The sequence below is a fragment of the Macaca fascicularis genome, chromosome 1 (genome assembly GCF_037993035.2).
Source record: "Macaca fascicularis isolate 582-1 chromosome 1, T2T-MFA8v1.1".
In the NCBI taxonomy this organism is placed as follows: domain Eukaryota; kingdom Metazoa; phylum Chordata; class Mammalia; order Primates; family Cercopithecidae; genus Macaca; species Macaca fascicularis.
This window is the reverse complement of record NC_088375.1, coordinates 149436293-149462825: the sequence shown is the minus strand read 5'-3', so window position 1 is coordinate 149462825 and position 26533 is coordinate 149436293. Positions and strand designations below refer to the sequence as shown.

Sequence of the window (26533 nt, the reverse complement as noted above, 5' to 3'; positions counted from 1 at the left end):
GACAACATATAACACGTATGGTAGAAAAATGTATAGTATGTACAAAAAAGAAAAATATTAATGTTTTCAAGATCATTTAGTTATATTCTGATAAAGTTTTCCCTAAACGGCAAATAGGATAAAAATGACTATGGTAGGATTAAAATCAGAAAAAGGCATGGTCAAATGAACTTTCAGGCACTGAACCTAGATACTGATTGTGTAGCACTGACAAGAAGTCTATTTCATGGTAGCTAGACACATGTAATCTTCCTCAGAAGACTTATTTTTAATAATCACTAAATGATAAATATTTGACTTTTTAAAAGTCTTCTGTCCCTTGTTAATAAGTCCTCTAAAGAATTAGGAATAGGCCGGGAGCAGTGGCTTATGCCTGTAATCCCAGCACTTTGGGAGGCTGAGATGGGAGGATCTCCTGAGTTCAGGAGTTCAAGACCACCCTGGGCAACATGGTGAAACCCTGTTTCTACTAAAATACAAAAAACGGGGTGTAGTGGCGTGTGCCTGTAGTCCCAGCTATTCGGGAGGCTGAGGCACAAGAATTGCTTGAGCCCCAGAGGCGGAGGTTGCACCACTGCACTCCAGCTTGGGCTATAGCGTGAGACTCTCTCAAAAAGCAAACAAAAAAGAATTATGAATGGACTTTATACCTAAAATTTTCTACTTGATTTTTAAAAAACTGGTTTGTCTGGAGTATTTCATGCCATGCTCCAGATAAACCAACTACTAAAAACACATTAAACTGTGAACAAAATCTGTCACTCACTTCATTAATTTCTCATTTTTTAGACCTACCGAACTACTAACTATTTTTCAAAGTTTACTCAGAAATGTGAGTTCATGAGGAACAAACACATGAAGCAACACTGTCACTGGCCAACTCCTCAAATCAACAATACCCTTTATTTTTAGCCACGAAAACCTTGTGTCATGCAATTATTTTGCAGACAAATCTTAAATCATTTCATTGCCTTTTTATCAAGAAAAAAATAGCTCTAAATTCTTCTGAAAAACAGCTTTACACAAATGGAATAGTACAAAGAATAGAGCCAAGAAATATCCAATTTACAAATTACAGAAACTCTCAATTTTAGGAAAGAATGCTGTAAATCCAATATTCATTGACCTATTGTTCATATCTTCTGCATATGCTGCCAATTTCCAAAACTAGGAACTCTTCCTTCATTTCATCTTATAAAATTATACATGTTTAACATAATTTTTATTTATAAGATAAAGTTTCACCAAGACAAAATCTATTTATAGACTGTACTTGCTGGAAATTTGTATTTATAAAACTTTCTCTTTCATGGATTCATAAAATGAGTCTTTGGCTGATTTTGTTAATTACACATTAACAAGGAAAGAACATTTCATTTTTTTTCAGGCATCTCAATTTTTTGTAGAAATATGCCTCTTCCTATATAAAAATTAAAAGGAACCATTATTTCTGATTTGCTAAAATATATAAGAAAAAAGTGAGTTTGTTTTATCTTAGCATTAAAATGCTTGGAATCAAAGTTTTGATTATCTAAGAGTTACATATTAAATACTTGAAGAAAATACAGTCATTCAGCACTCAAAGGGTAGGAACCTCAATTATTCAGAAAGTCTCAATCCTAAAAGTAAGGATTTTCACCAACAAAATTCTCTTAAATATGTACAAGATGAACTTTCCTCAAATTTTCACCCAGACAGTTAGTTGTCAGTAAAAATAAGAAAGCAAGTTATAAGAGAAAAGTAAACCCATTACAGCAAGAAAAAAATGGTGGTTGTCAGTAGAGAGGAGAAAGAACTACCAAAATACACAGAAGATCTAGAGATACACACTGAAGCATCTATAAATTAAAGGATATGTCTGAGATTTTCTCAAAATAATCAAGGGCTGAGAAAAAGCAAATGGGAGGATGAATGAGACAAGTCTGTTCATGTGTTGATATTATGGAAACCAGGTGATAAACAGGATTTTTCATAGTATTCTCTATACTTTCGCATACTTGAAAACTTCAATAATTAAAAAAGTAAAACAACAAAAACAAACATGGAATTATTATAAACCAGTAGCTCCTGAAGGTTACCAGTAAGGTTATGAGCCATTTCTTAACGGCCAAATTCAAAGGCCCTTTTCTTTTGTCATATAACCTCTCCATAGAATGACTGTATCACACTTTTGCTTAATTTCTGTTGTCTCTTATTTCCCAAACTTTCTGACTCCTTTCCTCTCAATCTCTTTAGGTGTTTCTTCTTTCTTTGCCTGCCTCCAAAGTTGGGAGACCTCCAAAGTTCTTGTCTTTTCAAACTTTATGGACAATTGCAACGCTTTAACTACACATATATGCAATGACTCTCTTTCCACTCTCATTTTTCAGGGGTAATAGAAGTATATTTCCATTGCCATACACTGAATTATAATCACCACTTGGGTAAGTAAGAGATCCCTCAAATTCTACTGCATCCTCTTCTTAGCTGCAGATGAGCAGTTTCAACTTTGCTTGATCTACCCATTTAGATCTCCTACTAGCACTTCAAATTCTATATATCCAAAGCCCAATTCATAATCTTTCTCAACACTTCCCCACAAAAAGCAGTAGCTCTCCCTGAAGCTATCTTATTTCTGCTAATGGTACCCAATCAACCAGGTCTCAAAGTCACGTCTGTCTGGGCTCCCTCTTTCTCCACCTCCTTTCAATTCTACTTCTTCCTATTTCTACTGCTACAAGCCCCTTCAGCTCTTACTACCTCTTTGCTTGGACTATTGCCAAGGCTTTCTAATTGGTTTTCCTTCCTCTGGTCTCTTCTAATTTCAATTCATCACATACAGTTGCCAGATTAATATTCCTGAAAACAATTTCTAATGATATCACTCCCCTACTCAAAAAATTCTAATGGATCCCCTCTGGCTAGTAAATAAATTTAAATTCTCTAACCAGAGAGTCAATACCCTCTATATCACCTAAGTACCAGTCAAACTCAACTCCCAAGGCATTTTATTTATCCCTCTATGAAGGTACCTTTTTCTTTCTGCTAGCTACTATAGCTAATTGAAAGTAGGTCTTACTTCCCTTCATCATGTCAGCTGTTGGCGGGCAAGGGACCATAGCTTAATACCTTCCCATAGAAAATAATACAGTAAGTAATGTTTGTGAAGGAAGAAAAGACTTCAGAAAAACAAATTAAATTTCAGCTACAAACGTATTTCAGTTATCTTTCTTGCAGATGTAATCTTTCCAGAAAGAGTACATAAAATAAAATCTATGTATTACCTGTTATTACATTTATATCTGGGTACAGGTTTTCACACAGACCAACAGCTTTGCTATCTCTCTCAAAAGCCTCTCGCAGTTCTTTCTTGACTGCTGCCGAACCACATAATCGATACAGGCCTACTACCTAGGAATAAAATTATGGCCACATTATGGTAAATTTGATAAAGGGAAAATATAATTACATTATAGATAGCATGAACTTTGCAATCAAATATGTTCCGATGTAATTTAATTTAAAATACCTCAAATATAGCTTTTGAAATCTCATTATATACTATGTTGATTAGTTTAATAAAAATATCCTATTCTTTCATTTAAATTCAAACAATACACTGTCAGTTCGGTAATGCTGGCTACCTATCTTAAGCAAAACGCAATCCCTTCTTTTCAGTTTTATATGCTCAATCAAGATCTCCATGCCCCAGGAATGTGCGCCCTTTCACAACTTTTGTTCCAGACTGAAGTAGTACAGCGCAGACAGTGAACAAGGATTTTAGAGTCATAATGCCCCTCTCCTTGCTTCATGAATTTGGGCAAGTTATTTAATCTCTTTAAAACTCAGTTTCTTTTATCCTTAAGATAACAATATAGTTGAAATAAGGTTCTAGTATATAAAGCTTTTTAAGAAAAAAGATTCTCAGGAAGACACAGAAGCAAACCTAGGGTTTTTTGTTGTTGTCAAATTAATTGATTATAAAGTGATGGAGGAAATTTAAAATAATATATTAAAGGTAAAATAAAACCTCTACTTCAAAATTTATATAAGATGGACAGACACTACCCATCCCACCAACCTACATTGAAAAGATTTGTCTTTAAACACTGTTATACAGGTTCTAAATATTGAGTCTTAAGTTATTCACTATAAATTTACCGAGAAGAAATAAACATGATCTCTGTGAAGACAAAACACGCCCAATTAAGCTATCAAAGGTCTTTGAAAGAATAAACCTTCAAAAAAACTTAAGGAGAATAAGTGGTTGTCAGCCATACTTCCACATCTAAGATTATTTAGAAAGTTCAGTCACTTTGAATTGAAGGAAGAATTATGGAGAAAGAAACTATTTAAAGAGAGAAAGTAAAAGTAATCTTCCAGGATTTGAACTAGGAATCACTGTAAAATGCAATAAATGATCTAGAGGAAGAAGTATATAAATGAAATTTCCAGGTTTACTTATGACACTAATCTCTTCTGACTCATTAAAAAACTGATAGAATACATTATAAGGTGGGTCTCAATATGAGAAAGTGTCAAAACAGATACAGGGAAATATTATCTAAAATATTTGAGATGATAAGCTATATGTATTAATTGAAAGATAGTAAAGAACCTAAAACTATTTCCAAGACATGACAATGCAAGGTGCTGCTACATTCGAAAAGATCAAGATAATATGGGAAACCAAGAAATACACTAGGAAAAAAATTCAAATTTCCTACTCTTACCCACATTCATGATGCATCCACATTGAGAATAGCATGAGTTACACTGGTCACATCATCTCAAGAAAGACACAGTAGAAATGCAGACAGTCCAGAAAATGAAACTAAAATACTAAACAGGATCAAAGGAAATGCTACCACAATAGAAAAAACGAACTTGATCATAGCCCTGCTGGTGTGAGCACATGTAAGTGTCATAAAGTACCATAAAAACGATGTATCCCTTAAACTTGAGAAGAAGATGAGCCTACAACAACTTAAAGGAAGTACTACTTAACTAGTACACAATAAATTAATGGGATATTTTACCCCCAAAAGTTGAAATCACAAATATAATTTTTTAAAAGATGAAGAAAGAAAGAAAGAAAGATCTAATACAGGTACTTCAAGGAAAAGATATTTTAGGATATATCCCTACTTTCAGATGCTGAGATCCTGAATCAAATCCTTGAAGTACATGCTCGATGCCTCTATGAAAGGCAGACCATGAGTATGATCTCCATAGCAATTTTTCCCATTTTAAGCAGGAGATGGGTGGGAGTAGCATTCAAAGCATTTGGAAGATGCAAAGACCCATGCCACAAACTCTTTGCATATGACTATCAAAGCCTATTTTCATGTTTACAATAAAAACCCAACAAAAGAAGAATAATTCCTGACTAAAAGGGTAAACAAAATTTAAGCAGTATGCCAGTCTTTATACATGCACGATAAGCCTCTCTCTACTGGGGGCAGGGGACAGGGGAGGGCAAGTGGAGGAGAAAGAAGCAGGTGAGACAAAACAAAAACATCTTTAAAAAGTACAGTTCTAGGCCGGGAGCCATGGCTCCCACCTGTAATCCCAGCACTTTGGGAAGCCGAGGCAGGCAGATCACAAGGTCAGGAGTTTCAGACCAGCCTGGCTAACATGGTGAAACCCCATCTCTACTAAAAAAAAATACAAAAATTAGCCAGGCATGATGGCGTGCACCTGTAATCCCAGCTAACTGGGAGGCTTAGGCAGAACTGCTTGAACCCGGGAGGTGGAGGTCGCAGTAAGCTGAGATTGCACCACTGCACTCCAGTGTGGGTGACACAGCAAGACTCCATCTCAAAAAAAAAAAGTACAGTTCTAAATAAAAATGAAAAGTACTGCTAAAAATGTTTTCTTGGCACTTAAAGTGGTTCAAACGATTCTCCTGCATCAGCCTCCCAAGTAGCTGGGATTACAGGCATGTGCCACCATACCAAACTAATTTCTGTATTTTTAGTAGAGACAGTTTTCACCATGTTGGCCAGGCTGGTCTTGAACTCCTGACCTCAGGTGATCTATCCACCTCAGCCTCCCAAAGTGCTGGGATTACAGGCGTTAGCCACCATGCCCGACCACTCCATCTATTTTTATAGATACAAGCAAGTAAGACCCACAGAGATTAAGTGACTTGCCCAACATGACACAGCTAAGTAATAATGGAGAAGAAACCAGAATCCAGGTGTTCTGCATCTTAATGCAAAATTCCATTAACTTATGTTGTTTCTTGAGTTTCCATGTTAAGCTTAATTTTATTAAATATTTCAGATTTTATAATATTTACTCATTGTCTTTTAACTTACCTTTTTAACCAATATTATAAATTTGGATAGTACTAAAGCAGAAATAATGTAATGATTTTTAGTCTTAATATGTATCACAAAAATTAGTATAAACAATTACTTATACCTGATATTAATATCCTTTGCCTATGTTTATCAGCTCTGACTTTTCCTTTTAATGCCATTTTGAAGCAATCCTGATTTCTAATTATAAGACCCATGAGGCTCTGTGTTGCAATATAAATTTGTGGACTCATCTAGCATGCTCTCAATAATGGACAACATGAGTCAACTTAAAAATTATACCCTAAACAGTAATGGAATAAAGAATAGGAATTGTAAAATATCTGAATTTGATTTTTTTACATTACCTTGAATTCCTTCCCCCAAGACTTACAATTAATCAATCAATAAAGGAAGTAGTAGAGAACCATAGTAAGATAATACCTGACAGCCTCTCTTTTCAATTTCCATAATACATTTCTGTATCAGAAGGGGTACCATCAGTCCTATATTTTCTTTCTCTACAACTTTTTGAATATCAACTCCAAATATTATTGGTTCTTGGTTTATGTCTAGTCCATGAAGAGAATTCTCCCACTGTTCCATAAGAGTCACTTTCACATAAATAAGACCTCTAGGTTCAAGTTTGACAGCCAATTGATGAGTCTTTGTCACTCTAAATAAGGCGGGAAGAACAACAGTTCCATGACAACAAACTCGATTTTTTCTTGGAGTGGGTTCCCAACTGAATACTACTAGTTTCAAATGTTGTGCATTTTCAATTTCTATGTTGAAAGTGTGATCCATGTCTAAAAATGTTGTTCGACATGTGAGCAAAGCTGTTCTTGCTTTGTTTACTGAATCTACCTGAATTGCACAAAAGACATCTTTTGAATCTATCCGAGGTGGTTTTAAATCCTCAGCACCATAGAAATGTACACTCATGAGCCCAGATATGTACTGTGAACACTTAGGTTGATCAGAAAAGCTATAATGCCTAAAAGCATCAATGTCTATTTCATTCTTGCTACAACTATTTGAAATTATTTCTTTTCCTCTTCCAAATTTGTTTTCAGATCCATGTTTGCTAGCTTTAGTTATAAGTTCAGGTGAGTCTCCATCACTAAGGTAACCACCTTTGCAGGAATACTTAGAACTCATAGAGTTTTTCTTCTGGTAGTTGTGCTGGGAGGATACACTGGTATCAAGATGGTATCGGCTTATAACATTTCTCTTAGCAGCTGTGGTTGTGTTCCCAGAGGGCAGAACATCAGTATGATGAATTTCTCGGCAGTTATATTTAGACAAAGAAGGAGTGTTATCTGGACTGTTTATATAATTCAATGTTCCCTTAACACTTAGCTTTCGGCTAAATTCTGGCAACTTTTTCATTTTCATGGAAAGTTTCCTCACAGTTCTTGGAGATTTTATTTTATCTGGCAAAGACCAATTAATTGAACTGCCTTTTTTCACAGGGCTCGGATTTGGAGAAGATGGTTCTATAATTCCCAATTCAGTACTATTTGTAGCAGCCAGGATCCCTGAACCTTGAAAAAAAAAGAAAGAAAGAAAAATATATTATAAAGCAGTATGTTTTGATTTCTACTTTTATTCTTATTTTATAAACCATCAACTAAACAAGCTCCCACATAGGCAGAAATTCTTCTCTTATTCATCTTAATGGGGAGATTTCATTAGAAGTTCAGCTCAACTTCCATCGTGATACTCAAGCAGAATACTGCATTATCCCAATTATTTAAAATTGAAGTTAATTTTTCATACTTTGTCTATTCCTTATAGAGAAAGATCTAATAACCTCACATCAAAAACTAATGTATGTAACACAATATTTCACAATTAAAATGAGAAAAAGTATTTATTCATTTTAAAAATCAACAAATGATCTTTCTTTAAAAATTACTAATATTCTCCCTCCACCCCTATGTGTCCCAATGACAAATAAGTAGTTTCTTTATAGAGAAAAACCTATTTTAAGTATGCCTACAGGGCTTTTCTAGTAAGAAGATAATAGAAAATGGAGTGTTTGATAAACTGGATAAAGCATCCCCTTGTACTAAAATTATAGTACAATTCTACTGGCTTAATAGTCTGAAACATTCTAGAGTTAATCAGGGTCCTGCTTTAGTCTATAAACATCAATCTGTCTATTTTATCACAGCCTAGAAAAGCTATCCAATATATTAAATTGCTTTAGATTAAATACATTATCACATTAAAAAATTTGACTCTTTTTAACATATTGTAAGTAATTTCTACTGAAGTCCTTAACTAATTATTAAAATGAAATACTATACATGATAGCAACTTCTACTGCAGATAAGACTGAATTTATTAAAACCAAATGCTTTGTTTTTATAAACCCCAAGAGCCAAAATATTACCAAATTCCACAGTCGCTTAAAATTAAACTACAACTATACTAATCAAATCACATACTATCTTTAAAAAGAAGGTACAAAGTAAAAATCTTTAAATATAAATTTATGAACTAGGCTAGAGTCGAGTGAAACTGGCATACTCCTTCAGCACCTAGAACAGTAACTGGTACATAGCAGGAACTCAATATTTAGTGAATAAATGAATAACCAATTGTTAGTTGCCTTGTAAACTGGCAAACTTTGTAGAAAATGCAATATAGAAATTAACAATAATAATTACTAGCCATAAACACCAAGTAATGATCCTGGTAATTGTTCTGAATGAAGTAAAAAATATTATTATGAAGATCACTGCAACAGCACCGGAAACAATCTATCAACACCTAACATTAAGGAAACAGTCAAATAGATTAGGGCACATCAACCCAGCTAAATACTGTACTACAATGCTTGAGAAACAATACTACTCTACATGTAACAATGCAAGATGAAGATACCAAGTAAAAATAGCAAAAATAAAAAATAAAGTCCACTATGATTGCAACTACATAAAAGATACATATATGTCATGGTGGCTCACTGTTATCCCATTACTTTGGGAGGCTGAGGCAGATGGGAGTTCAAGACCAGCCTGGACAACATGGCAAAACCCCATGTCTCCAAAGATACAAAAAAATTAGCAGGTGTGGTGGTGAGCTATAGTCCCAGCTACTAGGGAAGCCAAGGTGGGAAGACTGGTTGAGCCGGGAAGGTCCAGTGTTTCCCAGGCTGGGAGGCTAGCAAGCCGTGATTGTGTCATTGTGCTCCACCCTGCAAAACACGGCAAAACCCTGTCTTTAAAAAAAAAAAAATATATATATATATATATATATATATATCTGGAAGTTAATCAGGAAAAAACAAGTCATAATTGTATTAGGATGAATTAGCTTTCCAATTCTCTGATCAAAAATTATTTTGAAATTCAACCATTTTCTTTGCCAATTTCTCAAGAGCTTTCTGCCAATATTGCTAAGAAACAGATCACTTTAGGTAATGGTTTTTCCACCAAAATAAAACAACAAAAAAAGACAACTTATAAATAAACTGTCTATATATTTCCTTTGGTCAATTTAGGATTTTTGACCAAAAAATATTTTAATTATATATTATAATCATATATTTTACAATATTAAATGAAATATTTAATATTTATAATATTTATTTTATAATTATAAATATATTTTAATTATATATATATGAGAAGAATGACAGTAAAAAAGGAGATAGTAAGAAAAGCAGATATACCATACTTTTAAGTTATATTTTTTTAAAAAAATGTTAGTCTTTCCGGGTTCACAATTTGCCACAAACATTAAAAAAAAAAAAGTTTAAGGATAGTCACTTAAATCAAGGTGTGTGTCACTTCATGAACACCAACTTTCTATCTTTGCTTTTATCCTTACACTCTCTTGCCTTCTCTGAACTATTCCATATCCATCACTGTGATACTATAGCCTTCCCTATCACTCCACCCGGATCACAATCTGCATTCCAAATTACTATTTTATATAGTATTTATTTATCTCCTGGTCCGGACTACAAAAGAAGCACACATTCGCTCTGGAGAATTATCCTATAATTAGAAATGCACAAAGAAAAAATTTAATTACCTTCAATCTCAACACTCAGAAAAAAATAAAAACAAATAAACAAAAAAACACTTAACATTTCCAGGATAGCTTTCAGCTTTTCTTTCAAAATTGCCATCATATAGTACACATTGTTTTGGAACTTGCTTTTTCTCTTAATATACATTTACTCTACCTTTCTATGTCCCTGAGAAAAGGTTTCAAATGTAAGTAGTTTATTTGCAAAATACAGAAACGACAGCGAGGGAGTTGAGAAAATTCAGCGGAAAATTCAAGCTGAATTATTAAGCCTGCTATCACTATGGGCAACTGGAGCTTGACCTCATGAGAAAACTCTGGAAAACAACATAGAATATGAACTCAGAATTATTCTGCCCAAGGGTTGAGGGAGCTGAGGTGGTTCTATACCAGCACTTGTCAGGCACTGGTTGAGAGGCACGCCCAGGCTGCCCTGCAGAGAGATTCTCTAAGACTTCAGAGAAAGTCCTTAAGCAGAGATGAAGATGTTGGTGGCTGGAAATAAGCTTCTCCCATTTAAAAAGTAAGTAATAAAACCCAAGGGATATAAGACAAAGCACTGACAGCATCTCCTATACCCCACATCTTTAAATATTCTGCATCATTTGAAATTCTGTAAATTAAAATGACTTGATATAAAACAGAACTGCTTTCTATTCTACACTTGATATTTGCAAGCAAATGTGCCTTACGTTCTGTTTCCTGCGTACTGTGTCAGGGACTAAAAGAAGCATATCAGAAAATTAAAGGCAATTTTTGCAGATCAAAAACTTTTGAATATCTGCAATTTCAAATGGGTTAACCTAATATACATAAAACTTCAATTATTTCATTTTTTCAGTTCCATAACTACTGTAGCACTTATTTTCACATGGGTCAACTTAATCTACATAAAACTTCAATTACTTCATTTTTCAGTTCCATAACTACTGTAGCACCTATTTGCAAGGGCCTTCTACTTCTCATTTCTTTCTCTCTTCTCTCTTTCTTTTGCTCATGAGGAAACTTAGGCATAACAAACACAAACTAATGACCACTGATACACTAAAAATAAAACTTTTCAGCTGCAGCCAGGCCAGGTGTAAATGAATGAATGAATGAATGAATGAAGCAAAATAAGACTTACTTTTTCTTCAACTCCCTATGATTTCTTGCTTCCAACTAATAGACAAGCAATTACTATCTCAAAGGATTGGCATATTAAAGCACACTGGACTATAAAGTCAAGTCTGTGGCCAGGCACAATGGTTCACGCTTATAATCCCAGCACTTTGGGAGGCCAAGGTGGGTGGATGGCTTGAGGTCAGGAGTTCTAGACCAGCCTGGTCAACAAAGCAAAACCCTGTCTCTACAAAAGAATACAAAAATTGTCTGGGCATGGTGGCAGGCACCTATAGTCCTAGCTACTCAGGAGGCTATGGTGGGAGGATCACCTGAGCCTGGACATCAAGGCTGCGGTGTGCCATGATTGTGCCACTGCACTCTAGCCTGGGTGGCACAGTGAGACCTTTTCTTAAAAAATAAAATAAAACAAAGATCAAGTCTGTGATAGTAATAATTAAACCAGCATGTACGTTAAAATGTTTATAAACCTTTTTAAGTTTTATTTTCATGAAAATATATTCACAAGAAAAAGTATAACAAACATCTTTTATATTTAGTTTTAGCTACTATCAAATAATTGAAAAATGGAAGAAGAAAGAAAAGACAGATATATGATCATTTTTACCTGCAAAAGATTTCAACATAGGACTGTCCTCTACCATTATACCTTCTTGTGTCTTGTGTCCTAGCCTTTGCTTGTACTGCTGCACAAATTCTGTGGAACGGGCAGGATCCATAGGATTCATTCCATTTGACCATGTGCTCTGAATATCACCTGTATGTTCGGAAGAGCACAGCGAGTCTTCAGTATGCTGTTCTGCTTTCATCAGGTCACTGCCAGACAACATGCTTAAATTGACAGCAGGGAGCTTCAGAACAGCAGAGTCAACCTCACCAAACCTCAAGGCACTTGACATACCAAGGTCATCATCCTCAGGAATGGGGTTGTACCATATTTCTCCTTCATCATCTGCATCATTTTCCTCATTAAAATCTAAAGCACAGTTTTTCGATAATGAAGAGTTTCTAGCGTTACATACCACATATGTACAGTACTCTTTAGATGATTTGAGGAAAGACTGTGATAGCTGATGTTTAGGTAGAGACACAGGTGAGATGGATAAATGACTTCTATCTTGGCATTTCTTATTTTCTTCTTCCAGATTAAGAGATCTCAGAGTACTCTGATATAGCCAATTGCGTTTCTTTGAAACAGTGATGCTGTTAAGTGGCTTATGACCTCTGAATTCAATATTATCCTTCAGATCTTCAAGTTCTCTTCTCTTCATTGAAGACCCATAGGCATTTTCAAATAAATCTGTTGCAAAGATAGAATAGAAGGTAGAATACAATGTCTGGTATATCAGAAAGACACGTCACTTCAGCCCAGTTATTTAAAAAAATTTTTTTAAACAAAAAGTAACAACAATCACAGAGACTAAAATTGAACTAGAAAAAAATTGAATTTTACATATAAATATGATTTATATTATTTAGAAATCAAACTGCTAGTATGTGTCAAAGAATTCTAAGAAAAAGGATATACAAACTCGAAGACTGCCTTTTTAAAAACTACAGTGCTAACAAAGCCTTACCCTAAGTAAAACATACCTTATAAAAAGCTTATATAGAATGCTTTATACATAGCATACCTCTAATCAATATTTGAATACGTTTCCATTCATTATTACAAGGACCAGAAGTCCTTAAAAATATAATATTCCTCCTACCTTTTCACACAAAGATTAACTTTCAAACCTAACAAAGTATGCCTTACTGACATTAAAATGTCAACATAACATTGGCTTCCTATCCATATAACACAATAGCACTTTATGTAGGGTTTAAGTTCTAAATATCTAGGGCAGAACTAAAAACAAAAATCCCTTCAGAAGACCCCAGATTAGAAGCAGGTATGCTGTCTCACAATATGCACTACACAGCTATTATTTCTTTTGGCCAGGCACAAACTTAAGCAGCAGGGAAATAAGAATGAACAAAACAATCCCTTCCCTTAAGAAATTCACAGTCCAAGCCCTGCACGATGGCTCATGCCTGTAATCCCAGCACTTTGGGAGGCCCAGGTGGGTGGATCACGAGGTCAGGAGTTTGAGACCAGCCTGACCAACGTAGTGAAACCCCGTTTCTATTAAAAATACGAAAATTAGCTGGTCATGGTGGCACGCGCCTGTAGTCCCAGCTACTCAGGAGGCTGAGGCAGGAGAATAGCTTGAACCCAGGAGGCGGAGGTTATGGTGAGCTGAGATCCCACCACTGCACTCCAGCCTGGGCAACAGAGTGAGACTCTGTCTCAAAAAAAAAAAGAAATTCATAGTCCAATGGGAGACCTCAAATGCTTAGATATATGCATATCTTAAGTAAGACTCTACAAATGTATACATAACATTAATTTCATATAAAGAGGAAAATATTTTGTGTTTCCAGAGTTGTAAAGCAGGCTTCAATGACAATCCATAAGCTAAGTATATAACTATCATCAGAATAATAATTCACCATACATAATTAAAACCACATTTGTAAAAATCTAAGATCATCTCAGGTTTCTAAATTATGGAATTATATGGTCAACTCATCTTATTGGCACAGCAAGTAAAATATAATGGTCTAGGCCGGGCGCGGTGGCTCACACCTACAATCCCAGTACTTTGGGAGGCCGAGGTAGGCAGATCACAAAGTCAGGAGATCGAGACCATCCTGGCTAACACGGTGAAACCCCATTTCTACTTTAAAAATATAAAAATTAGCCAGGCGTGGTGACGGGCACCTGTAGTCCCAGCTACTTGGGAGGCTGAGGCAGGAGAATGGCGTGAACCCGGGAGGCCAAGCTTGCAGAGAGTTGAGATCGCGCCACTGCACTCTAGCCTGGGCAACACAGCGAGACTCCATCTCTTAAAAAAATTAAAAAATAAAAATAATAATGGTCTAAAAATAGAGTGATAAAACACACTAAGCTACAAGGAGCTTAATAACAACCAAAAAATCAGATTTATGTGTAATCAAGGTTTTCAATAACCTCCCTTCTAAAGAAATCTAAATGTCCAGCCTGGGCAACATGGCAAAATCTGAATGTCCAGCCTGGGCAACATGGCAAGACCCTATCTCTACAACAAATTTAAAAATTAGCCAGGTGTGGTGGCACACACCTGTCATCCTAGCTACTTTGCAGGCTAAGTTGGGAAGACTGCCTGAGCCCAGGAATGTGAGGCTGCAGTGAGCTATGATTGTGCCACTGTGAGCTATGATTGTGCTCTAGCCTGGGCAACAGAGTGAGACCCTGTCTCTTAAAAAAAAAAAATAAAAATTAATTAATTTTTCTTTCAAAAAAATCCTAAACATGTACCCAAACAAGCAGATTTGTAATAAATAAATAAATAAATCTTAAACACAAATTGCAAGTCACATTCAATTCCAGATGCAGGAATTAGACTAGAAATCAGAAGGGAAAGAAGCTCCCATGAATACCTACTATGCCAGGCATTGATTTACTCCACAAATGAGTGACTATTATGCGGCAGGCATGAGAGAGAAAGCAGTAAGGAGGCCCCCAACCTCATTTAACCTCTAGAACAATCCTATGAAACAGGTATGATTACCATCATCAGCCTCAAAGAATAAGAGAAATATGGTCAAGCCGCTAGCCCAGGATTCAAATTTAAGCCTATCTAACCTTAAAACCCATGCTCCGTTCACCATGCTACCCACAAACCACACCATGCTACCCATACCATGCTACCCACAAACAGTACAGAAGCAGGCAACCCTCTCTGAACATGGGGGTATTCATCTCAATTTATCTTATAAATTAAAGTGGTTGCTGGTAAGGACTAAGTGAAATAATGTTCAAAATACTTGAAAAACTATAAAGTTCTATTCAAAAACGTCAAATAACTTCTTCAAGAGCACCTTGTTGGTAAATGGGAAAGGCAGCACTCAAACTCATTCTGACTCCAAAGTTTGTGGTGATATACCTAGCCTACTATAAGGGAAATTCAAGAGTCTTTCTTTGGTTCTATCTCCATTACACTTAAAATTAACAACTGAAAAATCAAAACATACTCAGCATTCACTGGGCTTTCTGGGTTTTCAGTGATCACATGATTTTGCCAGGTGCACTGAAATCTAAATCTATTTCACATTTAAGTTCAAATCCAGTATTACTTGACAGTATTTCAGACCATCACAGGATATTATAGTTTGACCCAATTTAAATTTGAAGCAAACAGTATAAAATTACATTACTCATAATGGCTATGAGCCACATCTTATTTTATCTTTTTCTCAGACATCTCTTAGAAATTCCAAATTTTTATATAGCTAGACACATTCATTATTTTAAGTCTTAGTGTAGTTTTCCGACGTACACTATAAATGAGTCTTTAAACGTGCTTCTACTACTTTGCAAGGAACTGCAATGAGAAAAATAAAGCTACCAGTATCCCATATTTAAGCAAGTTGATACTTCCATTGATATAATCATTTAATGAAAGTATAATATTAAAAGGAATTTTTTTTTTTTACTAGATGGGGTCTCACTCTGTCATCCACGCTGGAGCACAGTGGCACTATTATGGCTTGCGGCAACCTCAACCTCCCAGGTTCAAGTGATCCTCCCACCTCAGCCACCCCAGAAGCTAGGACTACAGGCTTGCACCACCACAACTGACTAATTTTTTTTCTTTTGGTAGAGACAGGGTCTCACTATGTTGCCTAGGCTGGTCTGGAACTCCCAGGCTCACGTGATCCTACTGCTTCCCCGCCTCCAAAGTGCTGGAATTATGATGTGAGCCACCATGTCTAGCCACTATTTTCAATGAAATTACAAACCACAAAAGCTTGAATCCATTCACTCTGCTATTGCCGAATATTTTAAAATAAATGATGCTGAACTTTAAACTTATAGATAAATGGCACGTTATTACAATTTATGTTATGTATTATAAATATATAATATTACAAAGGCCAAATAAATTTATTAAACTGAATTAATCAACACATTATTCAAGATAATAAACTTTACTTGAGCAATTATTTATAAATTATTTAAAACATTTTTATCTCACTTAAATTAAATGGATCCATATGAATGTAAATTCATAGATATGGAAAGCTATTTGCAATCTTCCCTCCCATTTAATGCAATAATTAATGTTTAACCATATTAGCATAAATTTAGGAGTTTTAGCTTCATATATATGTAAAATATATATTATTTACAAATTATAAATTTTTTTGAAGAGACAGGGTCTCACTGTTGCCTATATATTATATGTAAAATATATACAATATATAATAAAATATATTATATATATAAAAATATAACATATACATTACACACACACACACACACACACACACACACACACACACACATTGAAAGAAGGTCCAGCCAGGCGCGTGGCTCAAGCCTGTAATCCCAGCACTTTGGGAGGCCGAGATGGGCGGATCACGAGGTCAGGAGATCGAGACCATCCTGGCTAACATGGTGAAACCCCGTCTCTACTAAAAAATACAAAAAAAAAAACTAGCCGGGCGAGGTGGCAGGCACCTGTAGTCCTAGCTACTCGGGAGGCTGAGGCAGGAGAATGGCGTGAACCCAGGAGATGGAGCTTGCAGTGAGCTGAGATCCGGCCACTGCACTCTAGCCCGGGCGACAGAGCGAGACTCCGTCTCAAAAAAAAAAAGAAAGAAGGTCCAAGTAAAAATATAAAAATAAGTATGCAAAGTTACAAGGCAAAAAAGTCCTTAGTCTCTTGCAACTATGCATGTTATGAGATAATTTTCAGATTCTAATTAAAGTTGTTTTACTTTGAATCTGTAAGAGAAAACAGAAGTGGCAATTAAAAGTTTTTCACTCAGAAAAATATTCCACACAGTGGTGAACTACCCAAGTCAAATCTGTTTTCTCAACTATTATTTCATAATAAATCTAGATTACTTACTATTACTGAACATTTAACTAGTGCGCCCAGCTCAAATGCATCAGCAAATTTTCCAATAAATTGTATATTTCAACCCTCACTGAAAATGTGTAGTACTGGCCAGGCACGGTGGCTCATGCCTGTAATCCCAGTACCTTGGGAGGCATAGGCGGATGGATCACGAGGTTAGCAGATCGAGACCATCCTGGCTAACACCGTGAAACCCTGTCTCTACTAAAAATACAAAAAATTAGCCGGGCATGGTGATGGGCGCCTGTAGTCCCAGCCACTCGGGAGGCTGAGGCAGGAGAATGGTGTGAACCCGAGAGGGGGAGCTTGCAGTGAGCCAAGATCACACCACTGCACACCAGCCTGGGTGACAGAGCTACACTCCATCTAAAAAAAAAAAAAAAAAAAAAAATTTTAAATGATGAAAGATGTCTCTCTAGGTACTAGATCTCTCTAGTGATGTCTCTCTAGAGACATCTTTCATCATTTTAAAAATTCTGCAGAAATAATCTCCTGCTTTTCCTTACATCTTTTTAAAAATCCCAAATAAAAGTATCTTATGAACACTGTATTAGATGTTTTAATCTATGTTTTAAAAGCATTAAACATTTTAATATTTATTAAAATCCTGTTTCTAAATGAGTACAAGTATCCCCTGCTTACAAACTTGGCAGTCCAAATGAAATTACTAGAATAAACTTAAGTCTTAAGTTTCTGTTTGTGTTTATGTGTGTGTGTATCTTTATCTTTCCTGGACAAATCTAAAGGGGGAGAGGGATAGAATGAAAAGGAAAGAAACATCTTTTTTCTTTTATTTTTCTTCCCTTGTGACTAGCAATAAAAACCCTAAAGAAAAAAAAAAAGCTGTGTGTTAGCTTTTGAGAGGGGAAAGTAGAGAAGAAAACTCTGAGACTGTTTTCAGTTCCACAAAAGTAACAGGGAGCAGCAAGAGAAAGAAGCACAAAAGATGAGCAGAATAAATAAATACCCCAAAAAGGTGTCCTCTAGCTCAATTCCCAGTGCTCCTAAGGCAGTACTCCTCAACTTCGATCTTTTCACTCTCCATCTAGAATCCTAATGATCTGAGGCAAAGCAGCATTCTCACAAAGCCTGGTTGCCTTCCCCTTGATAATAAGTAAGTACCAGGTACAGTACCAAATGGATTATCTTTTTTCATCCTCACAGCAACCTGAGGACTGAGGCTACACAAGGTTGAGTAACTTATCCAAGGTCACAAGTCTGGTAAGTGGTAGTCTGACCAGAAACCCAGAATCTCTATTCTGTTAACCATTGTACTATATGGCCTCCTCTCTTGCAGATTCCAAAATCTCACTAATATTTGTTAGTGCAAGATGAGACCAATATGGAGGGAACTGCTCAAATTTGTAATATATAAGTAGTAAGTACATTAATTCATATACATAAAACTGAAGCAAAAAGAGCCCAACTGCTTTGCTCTAATAGAGGTAGTTTAAGTACCAAGTATCAGAATAAGGTAGAATTTTTTTAAAAAAAACTTCAGGGATGTGAGAGCTCTAGAAGCTTACTATTCAAAAGTATTGTCCACCAGAAAGCAGCATCTACACTAGAAGCAGAATCTCAGCCACCCTACACCTATAGAATCTGCATTTCAACAAAATTTCCAGGGAATTCATATGGACACTAAGTTTGAAAAGCACTGCTCTAAAACAGTGAACCACATTTTTGAGTGGCAAAGGTCTAGCAAACAGCCTTCTTAAAAAATAAACACAACATTTCTTGGGAGCCACTGGTCTAGAAATGTAGGACTTTCAAATCAACACACCACTATTTTCTGCTGAATTTGTAATTCTCAAAGTTTTCCAGCCACCAGCAACTCCAATGTTCCATGGCACTCTTCCAGAAAAAAGGAAAGAAAAAAAAAAAAAAAAAAAAAGCAACTGCACTTGCTTTCTAGCACCACAACAGCAGAATCTCTCAGGCAGAGATTTAAAACTAGACGACTGAAAAAAAACTATATACCTATTGCTACCCATCTTGAAGTGGGCCAATACAGAAAAAAGTTGTTGGAAAAACTCATAAAGATTATATAATTCATAAAGATAAAAAAATCAGAGTTTACAAATACTTGAGAAAAGTAGGTGGGAATCAAGTCATAGTGTCAACTTCACTTTAAGATGGTTAAAGATCATACCAAACTAATTAATACTACCTTAAAATAATTGTCTAAAAATTTTAGACAAAATACTAAGTAATACAGTCAAGTTTTTTCTTTCACAGACCATGTAGCAGGAAAAGTGGAGTCAAAGTAGGCTAATTATTTTTTAAAGCAATAAAAGGTGCTTTTGAATTTGTTTCTGAAAACGATATGCTAATTAAAACTTATTTATAAAGATTTATAATGATGTATAGTTGGCAAACACATTAAGATTCCTTTGTAATTTTAAGGCTTGCAGAAACTTGACAATTTTTACTATGTGTAATGACTTTAGATTTCTTAAATCATCATCTCAATTAAGAACAAATCGGCCAATCTGTGAACACTACATACTTAACTGCATCAAATCATTTGGCATTATAATACTATCAAAAGTTCTTAGTAGGAGCCAGAAATCAAAATAGAAAATCATTTGTGTTTCCATTTGTCATATAGTCTCAAAAATTTTCACAATACCTATATAGATTAAGTATCTCCATTTCACTGAATAATTATTCGGTATTACAAATTCTAAATATAATTTTATTTTGACAGAAAATGTCCTATGAATAATATTGTACAGAAAAATGTGCTATAAACCATTTCGGATATTTAACATCTTTACATAAACAAGAATGTACTGGTTCATCTAGACCGCTCCAAGTAAGTTTTGCAGAAAACGTGATTTAAAAGTAGAAGTCAAGTAACATCAATTTGAAATAAGTAAATATTTAAAGGTAAAAGTTTAAAATGGATACAGCAATTACTTTTTAAAATATCCTTAAACCTAGCCTAAGAGTCTCCCATCTTCTTTGCAACTTTGAGGAAGTTACTTACCCCTTATGCCTTGTTGAAATTCACCCATATCCTCAATCCAAGCAATTTAATAGAATTAATTGGATCAGACCTTTAAAGAACTCTCGAGTCTCTGATCTTATATAAATAGGGGCTTTTTTCAAACTCATGACACCTTGAGTTTGAATCCACATAGTAGTCTGAATCCATATACAGGTACCAATTGAGTGATCTTGGGCAAACTGCTTAATCTCTCTGTTCTTTTTCTTGTTGTTGTTATTAAATGACAGCATATCTCCATTTTGGGGCTATAAAAATTATATGAGAACCACCTAATGTATCCAGAATGGTCTTAATAAGACCAACTACACTTTATTAAAAATAATTTTTTAAAAAGCTCTCCAAATCTATACTAGATACGTAAACACTGCACAAATTATTTTCATCTCTCCTGAAAGATGAATTAGTGATTTAAAAGGAAGGAACATCTGAGAGTTGTTTAAACCAGAGATTATGGTAGCTTTGGCTTAGATTTCTCATAAAATATCTAAAATACTATCATATAATTCTGTTTCATTTTAATTTCTAAGCAGTTTCATTTAGTTGCTTAATGCAAAAATCAAATTCATTCTTAAAGGAACTATATTTATTACTTTAAAAATCCTTGAATGTTTACTACTGAGGGCATTAAAAGCCATCACATGGTAAATGTTTTAGCACTGCAACAAAAGGGTGAAAAATATTTGACTCTTTTTTGTTATGGATGAAATTCAACTATGGTACCAAGAGTTAAAACTAAGCCAAAGTCGAGGAGGTATAAATATTGTGGCAATAAAATATAATAAATGATTACAAATTACTTTACTCCTGGAAATGCATGTTGAATATGAACTTAGTATAAAGTACACCTCTCTTAAAGAATTTATATTCTACTATCCTCTTGTTCAAGTGAAATGGAATATTTAACCTTGAGAATAAAATTTGACAGGTATGTATTAGCGCTGTATAGACAGGAAAAAACTTTGCAAGTTGGCACACACTTTGAATGAATCATTTGATTTGTCTTCATTGTTTGATAAGAAGTTTTGTGAACTTTGTTTCTCCCCACTGTTGTGTGTTTATTGGTTAAACAAAGTTAATGTGTATAAATCCAGTCCTGTATGATTTGTAATTACTAACAGAGAAACAGCCAAGTACTGTGAATACCTTTTACATTTCAGAATTTAAGGTTTTCAAAATTATTCCTGACTTATAAGTCTTTATGCTCACTAAAAATTTTTATATGTAAGAGTATTCAAAAGACCATGTTGTTTTGGCTCACTTTGAAGATATTATACTCCTTTCAGGAAAGATATTTTGATATTTACAACATAATTCACAGGTTTCTAGCACTGATAACCTAAACCTTCAGTGATAGTTAAAAATCATGCACATACAAAATAGGGAGCATAATCCTATTATAAGGATCAATATACTTTTTAAAAAACTAATTTACTTCTCATATAAATAGATTTTAAGTTTGCAAATGACTGCTTTTAAAACAAAAAAAAGTACCTGAGGGACATTTTTCTTTTGATGAAAATGTTAGTGTCCTTGATTTTTCACAATAAAAAGATTACTTACTTTGTTGGGGTTTCTTTGGTGAAGGTAGGCAGGTGGAGAGATGGTGTATATGAAATACTACCTGACTAAAAAATTCTACTTATAGTAGGTTTTTTTTGTTTGATTTGTTTGGGGTTTTGGTTGTGTGTATGTATGCATGTGTGTGCGTGCCTGGGCCAGACAAAAAAAAGTTGTAATGAGTAAAATGACAGTTTATGAAGCCTATAAAATCTACGTTGAATCAAATTCAAATTCACAAACTCCACAAAAGTCTATGGATTTGCCTAGAGCTACAAAGAATAAAAAATCAAGACAGTACCTCCCATCTGTAAACCTACTAAAAGTGTGTTAAACTTAACCTTTACTCATTCACTAATACTTAGGGAATAGGCACACTGGTTTTTCGAGAAGAAACACAACCCCAATTCTTCATGCCACTGTCTGATTAAAAAACAAAACAAAAAGCAAAACGAGTAAATGCATTATATTAAGTAACCTCGAAATTACTTTAAGCTGCCACTTACATGACACTTACTTTGGCCCGGTAACGTACCTGTCTGCAAAAACATACCTTTTTCTTGGCTTTTAAGACAGAAGCCCAGTCGATAAACAGTAAAGCTCGCGGTGCTAGCTATTTGATCGCAAAGTATCCTACCTGTCAGCGTAATCCTTTGGTCTGGGGGCACCGACAGGACACTGTTTTCACGCACTTTCAAAGCGCCCACATTTGGGGAGGCTGCCTGCGTTCCTGTGACTTTGGGGGCCGTCCCACGGGCACGACCCTTCATTCCCAGGGACAGCAGACGCCCTTTGTACATCCACTTCTGCAGCTTCTTGACTGTCACTGCAGGCGGCTTGAGGAAGGAGGGGCCTTCCCGGCGGTCTCCTTTGCCGCTGCGTATCACAGAGGACCCCGCTGGATCCCTGAAAGGGCTTCCCGAGGAGCAGCCGTGGTCCTTGGAGCCTGGAGGCTGGAGGCCGGTGGGTGCAGCCGCCCGGGCGCGGTCCCCACTCCAGCCGTCCATCCTGCCTCCACGTGGCGGGGGCTCGTCCCAGTCCCCGTGCCCGCCGCACCTGATCCAGCTGTCGCTTGGCCACCGCTGGAAGGGAAGCGGCTTGGCACCCACCCGGAGGCTCTCGAGGCTTCTGCTGCAGGACAGCCGCATCCGAGGAGTCCGCAGCTGGCCTCCCCCCGACTCCCTCTGAGGCGACCGGGGCGGGGACACCTGCTGCAGAGGCCGTCCGCCGCCTCGCCTCTCCCCGTCTCGGGGACAGGCTCGGCGGTCCGCAGCGCCGCGGGAAGGCGGCTGGCCCGGAGCCCGGGCTCCCGCGGGGAAGCCGTGATCCGCCAAGCCCCCGCCGCCCCGCCGCGCGCCCGAGTCAGGGGGCAGGTCGTGCATGGCCTGGATCAGCAGATAATAGGCCTCTCGCAACTGGGTCCGCAGCCTGCCTGTCTCCAGGCGGCCGCCCTCCGCCCCCAGGGAGGAGCCCGCCGCTGGGGGAGGCGGGGGACGCCGTTCCGCCTCCGCCCCCTCAGGCTCGGGCGCAGGCTGCGAGCCGCCGGGCAGGTTTTCGTAGTAGTCGGCGTCGTAGTCGTCTTCGTCCTCGTCCACTTCCTCCTCTCCGCTGCCCTCGGAGCCCTCGGGGGCGTGCAGAGAGGCATGGCTCCAGGGGGCGGCCTCCTGCCCGCAGCGCGGCCGAGTCCCGAGGGCCCCCGACTGCTCCGGGTGCCCTCTGGGGACCCGCGCGCCGGGACCCCACGCCGCAGGTGACGGCGGGGGCTGCTGTAGGCTCGGCCCGGCTCCCCCGGCGTGCTCACGTTGGGGGGTGTCTGCGGCACCCCAGGCGTCTCCTGCGGCTGCCGAAGAGGCCGCCACCGCAGCTGCCGCTGCTGCCCGGAGCCCTAGCCCCCCGGCGCCGCGGGGACCCCGCCTTCCCCGGAGCCTGGACAGCGTCCTCCTCAGAGGGTCCGCCATCTCCTCTGCCTTAGCCGCGAGGCTCACCCCAGCCGTGGGGAGAGGTCGGAGACCCGCTGCGGAGAAAACCGCGCTCGCGGAGGCGGAGGCGGCGGCGGCTCCCCATGACCGGCGCTGGCCCTCGCCGGCTCCTCACATACTTGGCATAACTCTGCCGCGGGAAGGCGTGGGGGAGGGCCCCGGAGCCCCGGGCCGCGACGGGACGCGCAGGCCGGGGGCCGCAGAGGTGGGTTCCCGGGGTGGGCGAGTGGTGCAGGTGGAGGCTGAGGTCGCAGGCCGGGAGGTGGGTAGTAGGTCGGCTGAAGCTGACCGACGGAAGCAGGGGTGGGCGCACAGAGCGCGAAGGGTGCGGAGAGAGTTGAGGCAGAGGAAAGAAGAACGAGCGGGAACATGAGTCTGGGCTGGTGCCTGCAAAGTTTTGGTTAGGGAGCCGGAGAAAGGGAAAGTGCCCTCCTGGCTGTCACCCCAGCACCTTCACCGCCACCCCTGCACGAGGTGTGTCTTAGGCATAGCAAGTCCTAGCTTGAGAGAAAACAAAGATTGTTTTGACGGACAAAGTATGAGTGCAGGTGTATCTCGGTGTGTGTGTTCTAGAAATGTATCAATCATTTTAATTGCCCAGAGAGCTAGCTATTTAAAAGAAATTTGCAGCGATTCCTTTTCTATAAGAGTCCTTTTATTAAAAACAAAGCAAAACCCACCCACCGATGTCGCTTTTAAATCTGTTTTTCCTTATTTCTTTCAATTAATGCATACTAACAAAATTAATTCTTACATCAGCCAAAACTTGTAAAATGAAGCCACGAACATAATGTCCCCCATCACCCTACCTACAAGACTATCAGGTTTGCAGCTTTCTGATATAAAAAAGCTAACACTTCATTTTAATTTAAATAGTGAGTTGAGAAGCAATTGAATTGAAATTGAGACACAGTGTAATCTGGAAATACCAGCCATCTCCCAAAAACATTAAATTCCAGGTTCTGGGTAGCAGTTGCAAACTAAAGTACCCCTCATTGCCAGAGATTAATTGATTCAGTGATTGACAAGAATCAGTCGTGCTATCATCCCTGATTTGAGTTACTTTTTTTAGTGTTTACATAGTAGAAAGGGCCTTTTTCTGAGTTACAAATGTACTAACACCTAGCACAGTACCTGCACTTAGTAGATACTCAAATACTTAAGAAAAATTTGTTGAAGAAATAAATGCTTGCATTACTGAATAAAATGAAGTAATTTTGCCTTAATTTACCTTATTCCCAGCTGCAGTATATTTTCCTATGTCAGTTTTGTTGTCCAACGGCTCCAATCTCTGAATGTGCTTTGACTATACTACTTTTATTAGTACCTAGTCTCCGCTTCCTGGAATAATTGTATCTGCATCTGAGATTTGCAGATAAGAGAGAAGATTTGCAGAAATCTTACCCACTCTATAAAACTCTGTTCTAGGACAGATGGGGTGGCTCATGCCTGTAATCTTAGCACTTTGAGAGGCCGAGATGGGCAGATTGCTTGAGCCCAGGAGTTCAAGACCAGTCTGGACAACATGGCACAACCTGGTCTCTATGAGAAACGAAAACAAAAACAAAACAAACAAAAAAAAGGGCCAGATGTGGTGGTGTGCACCTCTGGTCCTAGCTACTCTAGAGGCCGCGGTGGGAGGATCGCTTGAACCTGTGAGGTTGAAGCTGTAGTGAACCGAGATCACGCCCCTTCATTCCAGCCTGGATGACTGAGGGAGACTCTGTCTCAAAAAAATAAAAATAAAATAATAAAACTTGGCTCAACCACATTCTTTATGAAGTCATCTTGGATCTCCAGACAGGAACTCAAGTTCTTCTAAACTTCAATAGTACTTTACTCCCACCCACTCATAGTATAGTTACTGTTTTTTGTTTTATACAATTTGTATACATGCTCTTTCTCCTTCACAAGAAAATTCATAAACTCCCTAAGGGTGGAAACTGTTTATAATTGACTTTTATATTCTTTACAGGAGTATAAATTTAGCATCTTATATATTGTACATGATGAATAAACATTTTTGAATTAGTATCAATTTTAATTTAGAACAAGTGGCTTTAGTTCCAGTCTATTGCCTAACTCTCCACTAGACCATGCTATATTAGTGTTGTTTTAAAATTCTTTCTGCGATGAGTAAGAGACACAGTTTGTTAAATAATCTTAATTCGTATCTAAGAAAATGCAATGAAATGTGATGAAATGTTACACTATAATTTGCATATATTGATATTTATAGTTCTACAATATTTTCATTCCATGGGCCCCAGGCTATTTAATGAATAGTCAGAGCATAAAACTATGTCCCAGTGAAATATTCCCACAGGAAATGACCGATAGCAAAGTTGCCAATAATGGTTCTCTAAACACAATTTGATCTCTATCTCAGAAATTGTTTCCATTCCAACTCTGTTGCAAAATCTTTTTATTCTTTGTAGTTAACATAGTTGTTAAGAACACTATTCGCTGCATATATATCTATATGCAGATAGATATATATGAGTAGAAAAATATAACCTTGAAGATCTAGATTGAACTTCATACTGAATTCAGTTTATCCACTTGTTCAGGAGTTATAAA

At 37.5% G+C, this 26533-nt stretch overlaps 1 protein-coding gene across 6 annotated transcripts in view; it reads right to left on the bottom strand.

Annotated features, from left to right (window-relative positions):
* Window positions 1-24085, bottom strand: part of SYDE2 (synapse defective Rho GTPase homolog 2) — a 42504-nt gene extending 18419 nt beyond the window's left edge. For 4 of the 6 annotated variants that reach the window (XM_005542849.5, XM_045368043.3, XM_005542851.5 and 1 more), the window contains exons 1-4: window positions 22612-24085; window positions 12061-12753; window positions 6729-7831; window positions 3264-3390 (exon numbers count right to left, since the gene is read on the bottom strand). In XM_005542849.5, coding sequence (XP_005542906.2) covers window positions 3264-3390; window positions 6729-7831; window positions 12061-12753; window positions 22612-23932 — 3244 coding nt within the window. In that variant the 5' untranslated portion in view covers window positions 23933-24085. The remainder of the gene's footprint in view (window positions 1-3263; window positions 3391-6728; window positions 7832-12060; window positions 12754-22611) is intronic. The other 2 variants (XM_074002731.1, XR_012418210.1) reach the window with 2 other exon arrangements.
* Between the last annotated feature and the right edge of the window lie 2448 nt (window positions 24086-26533).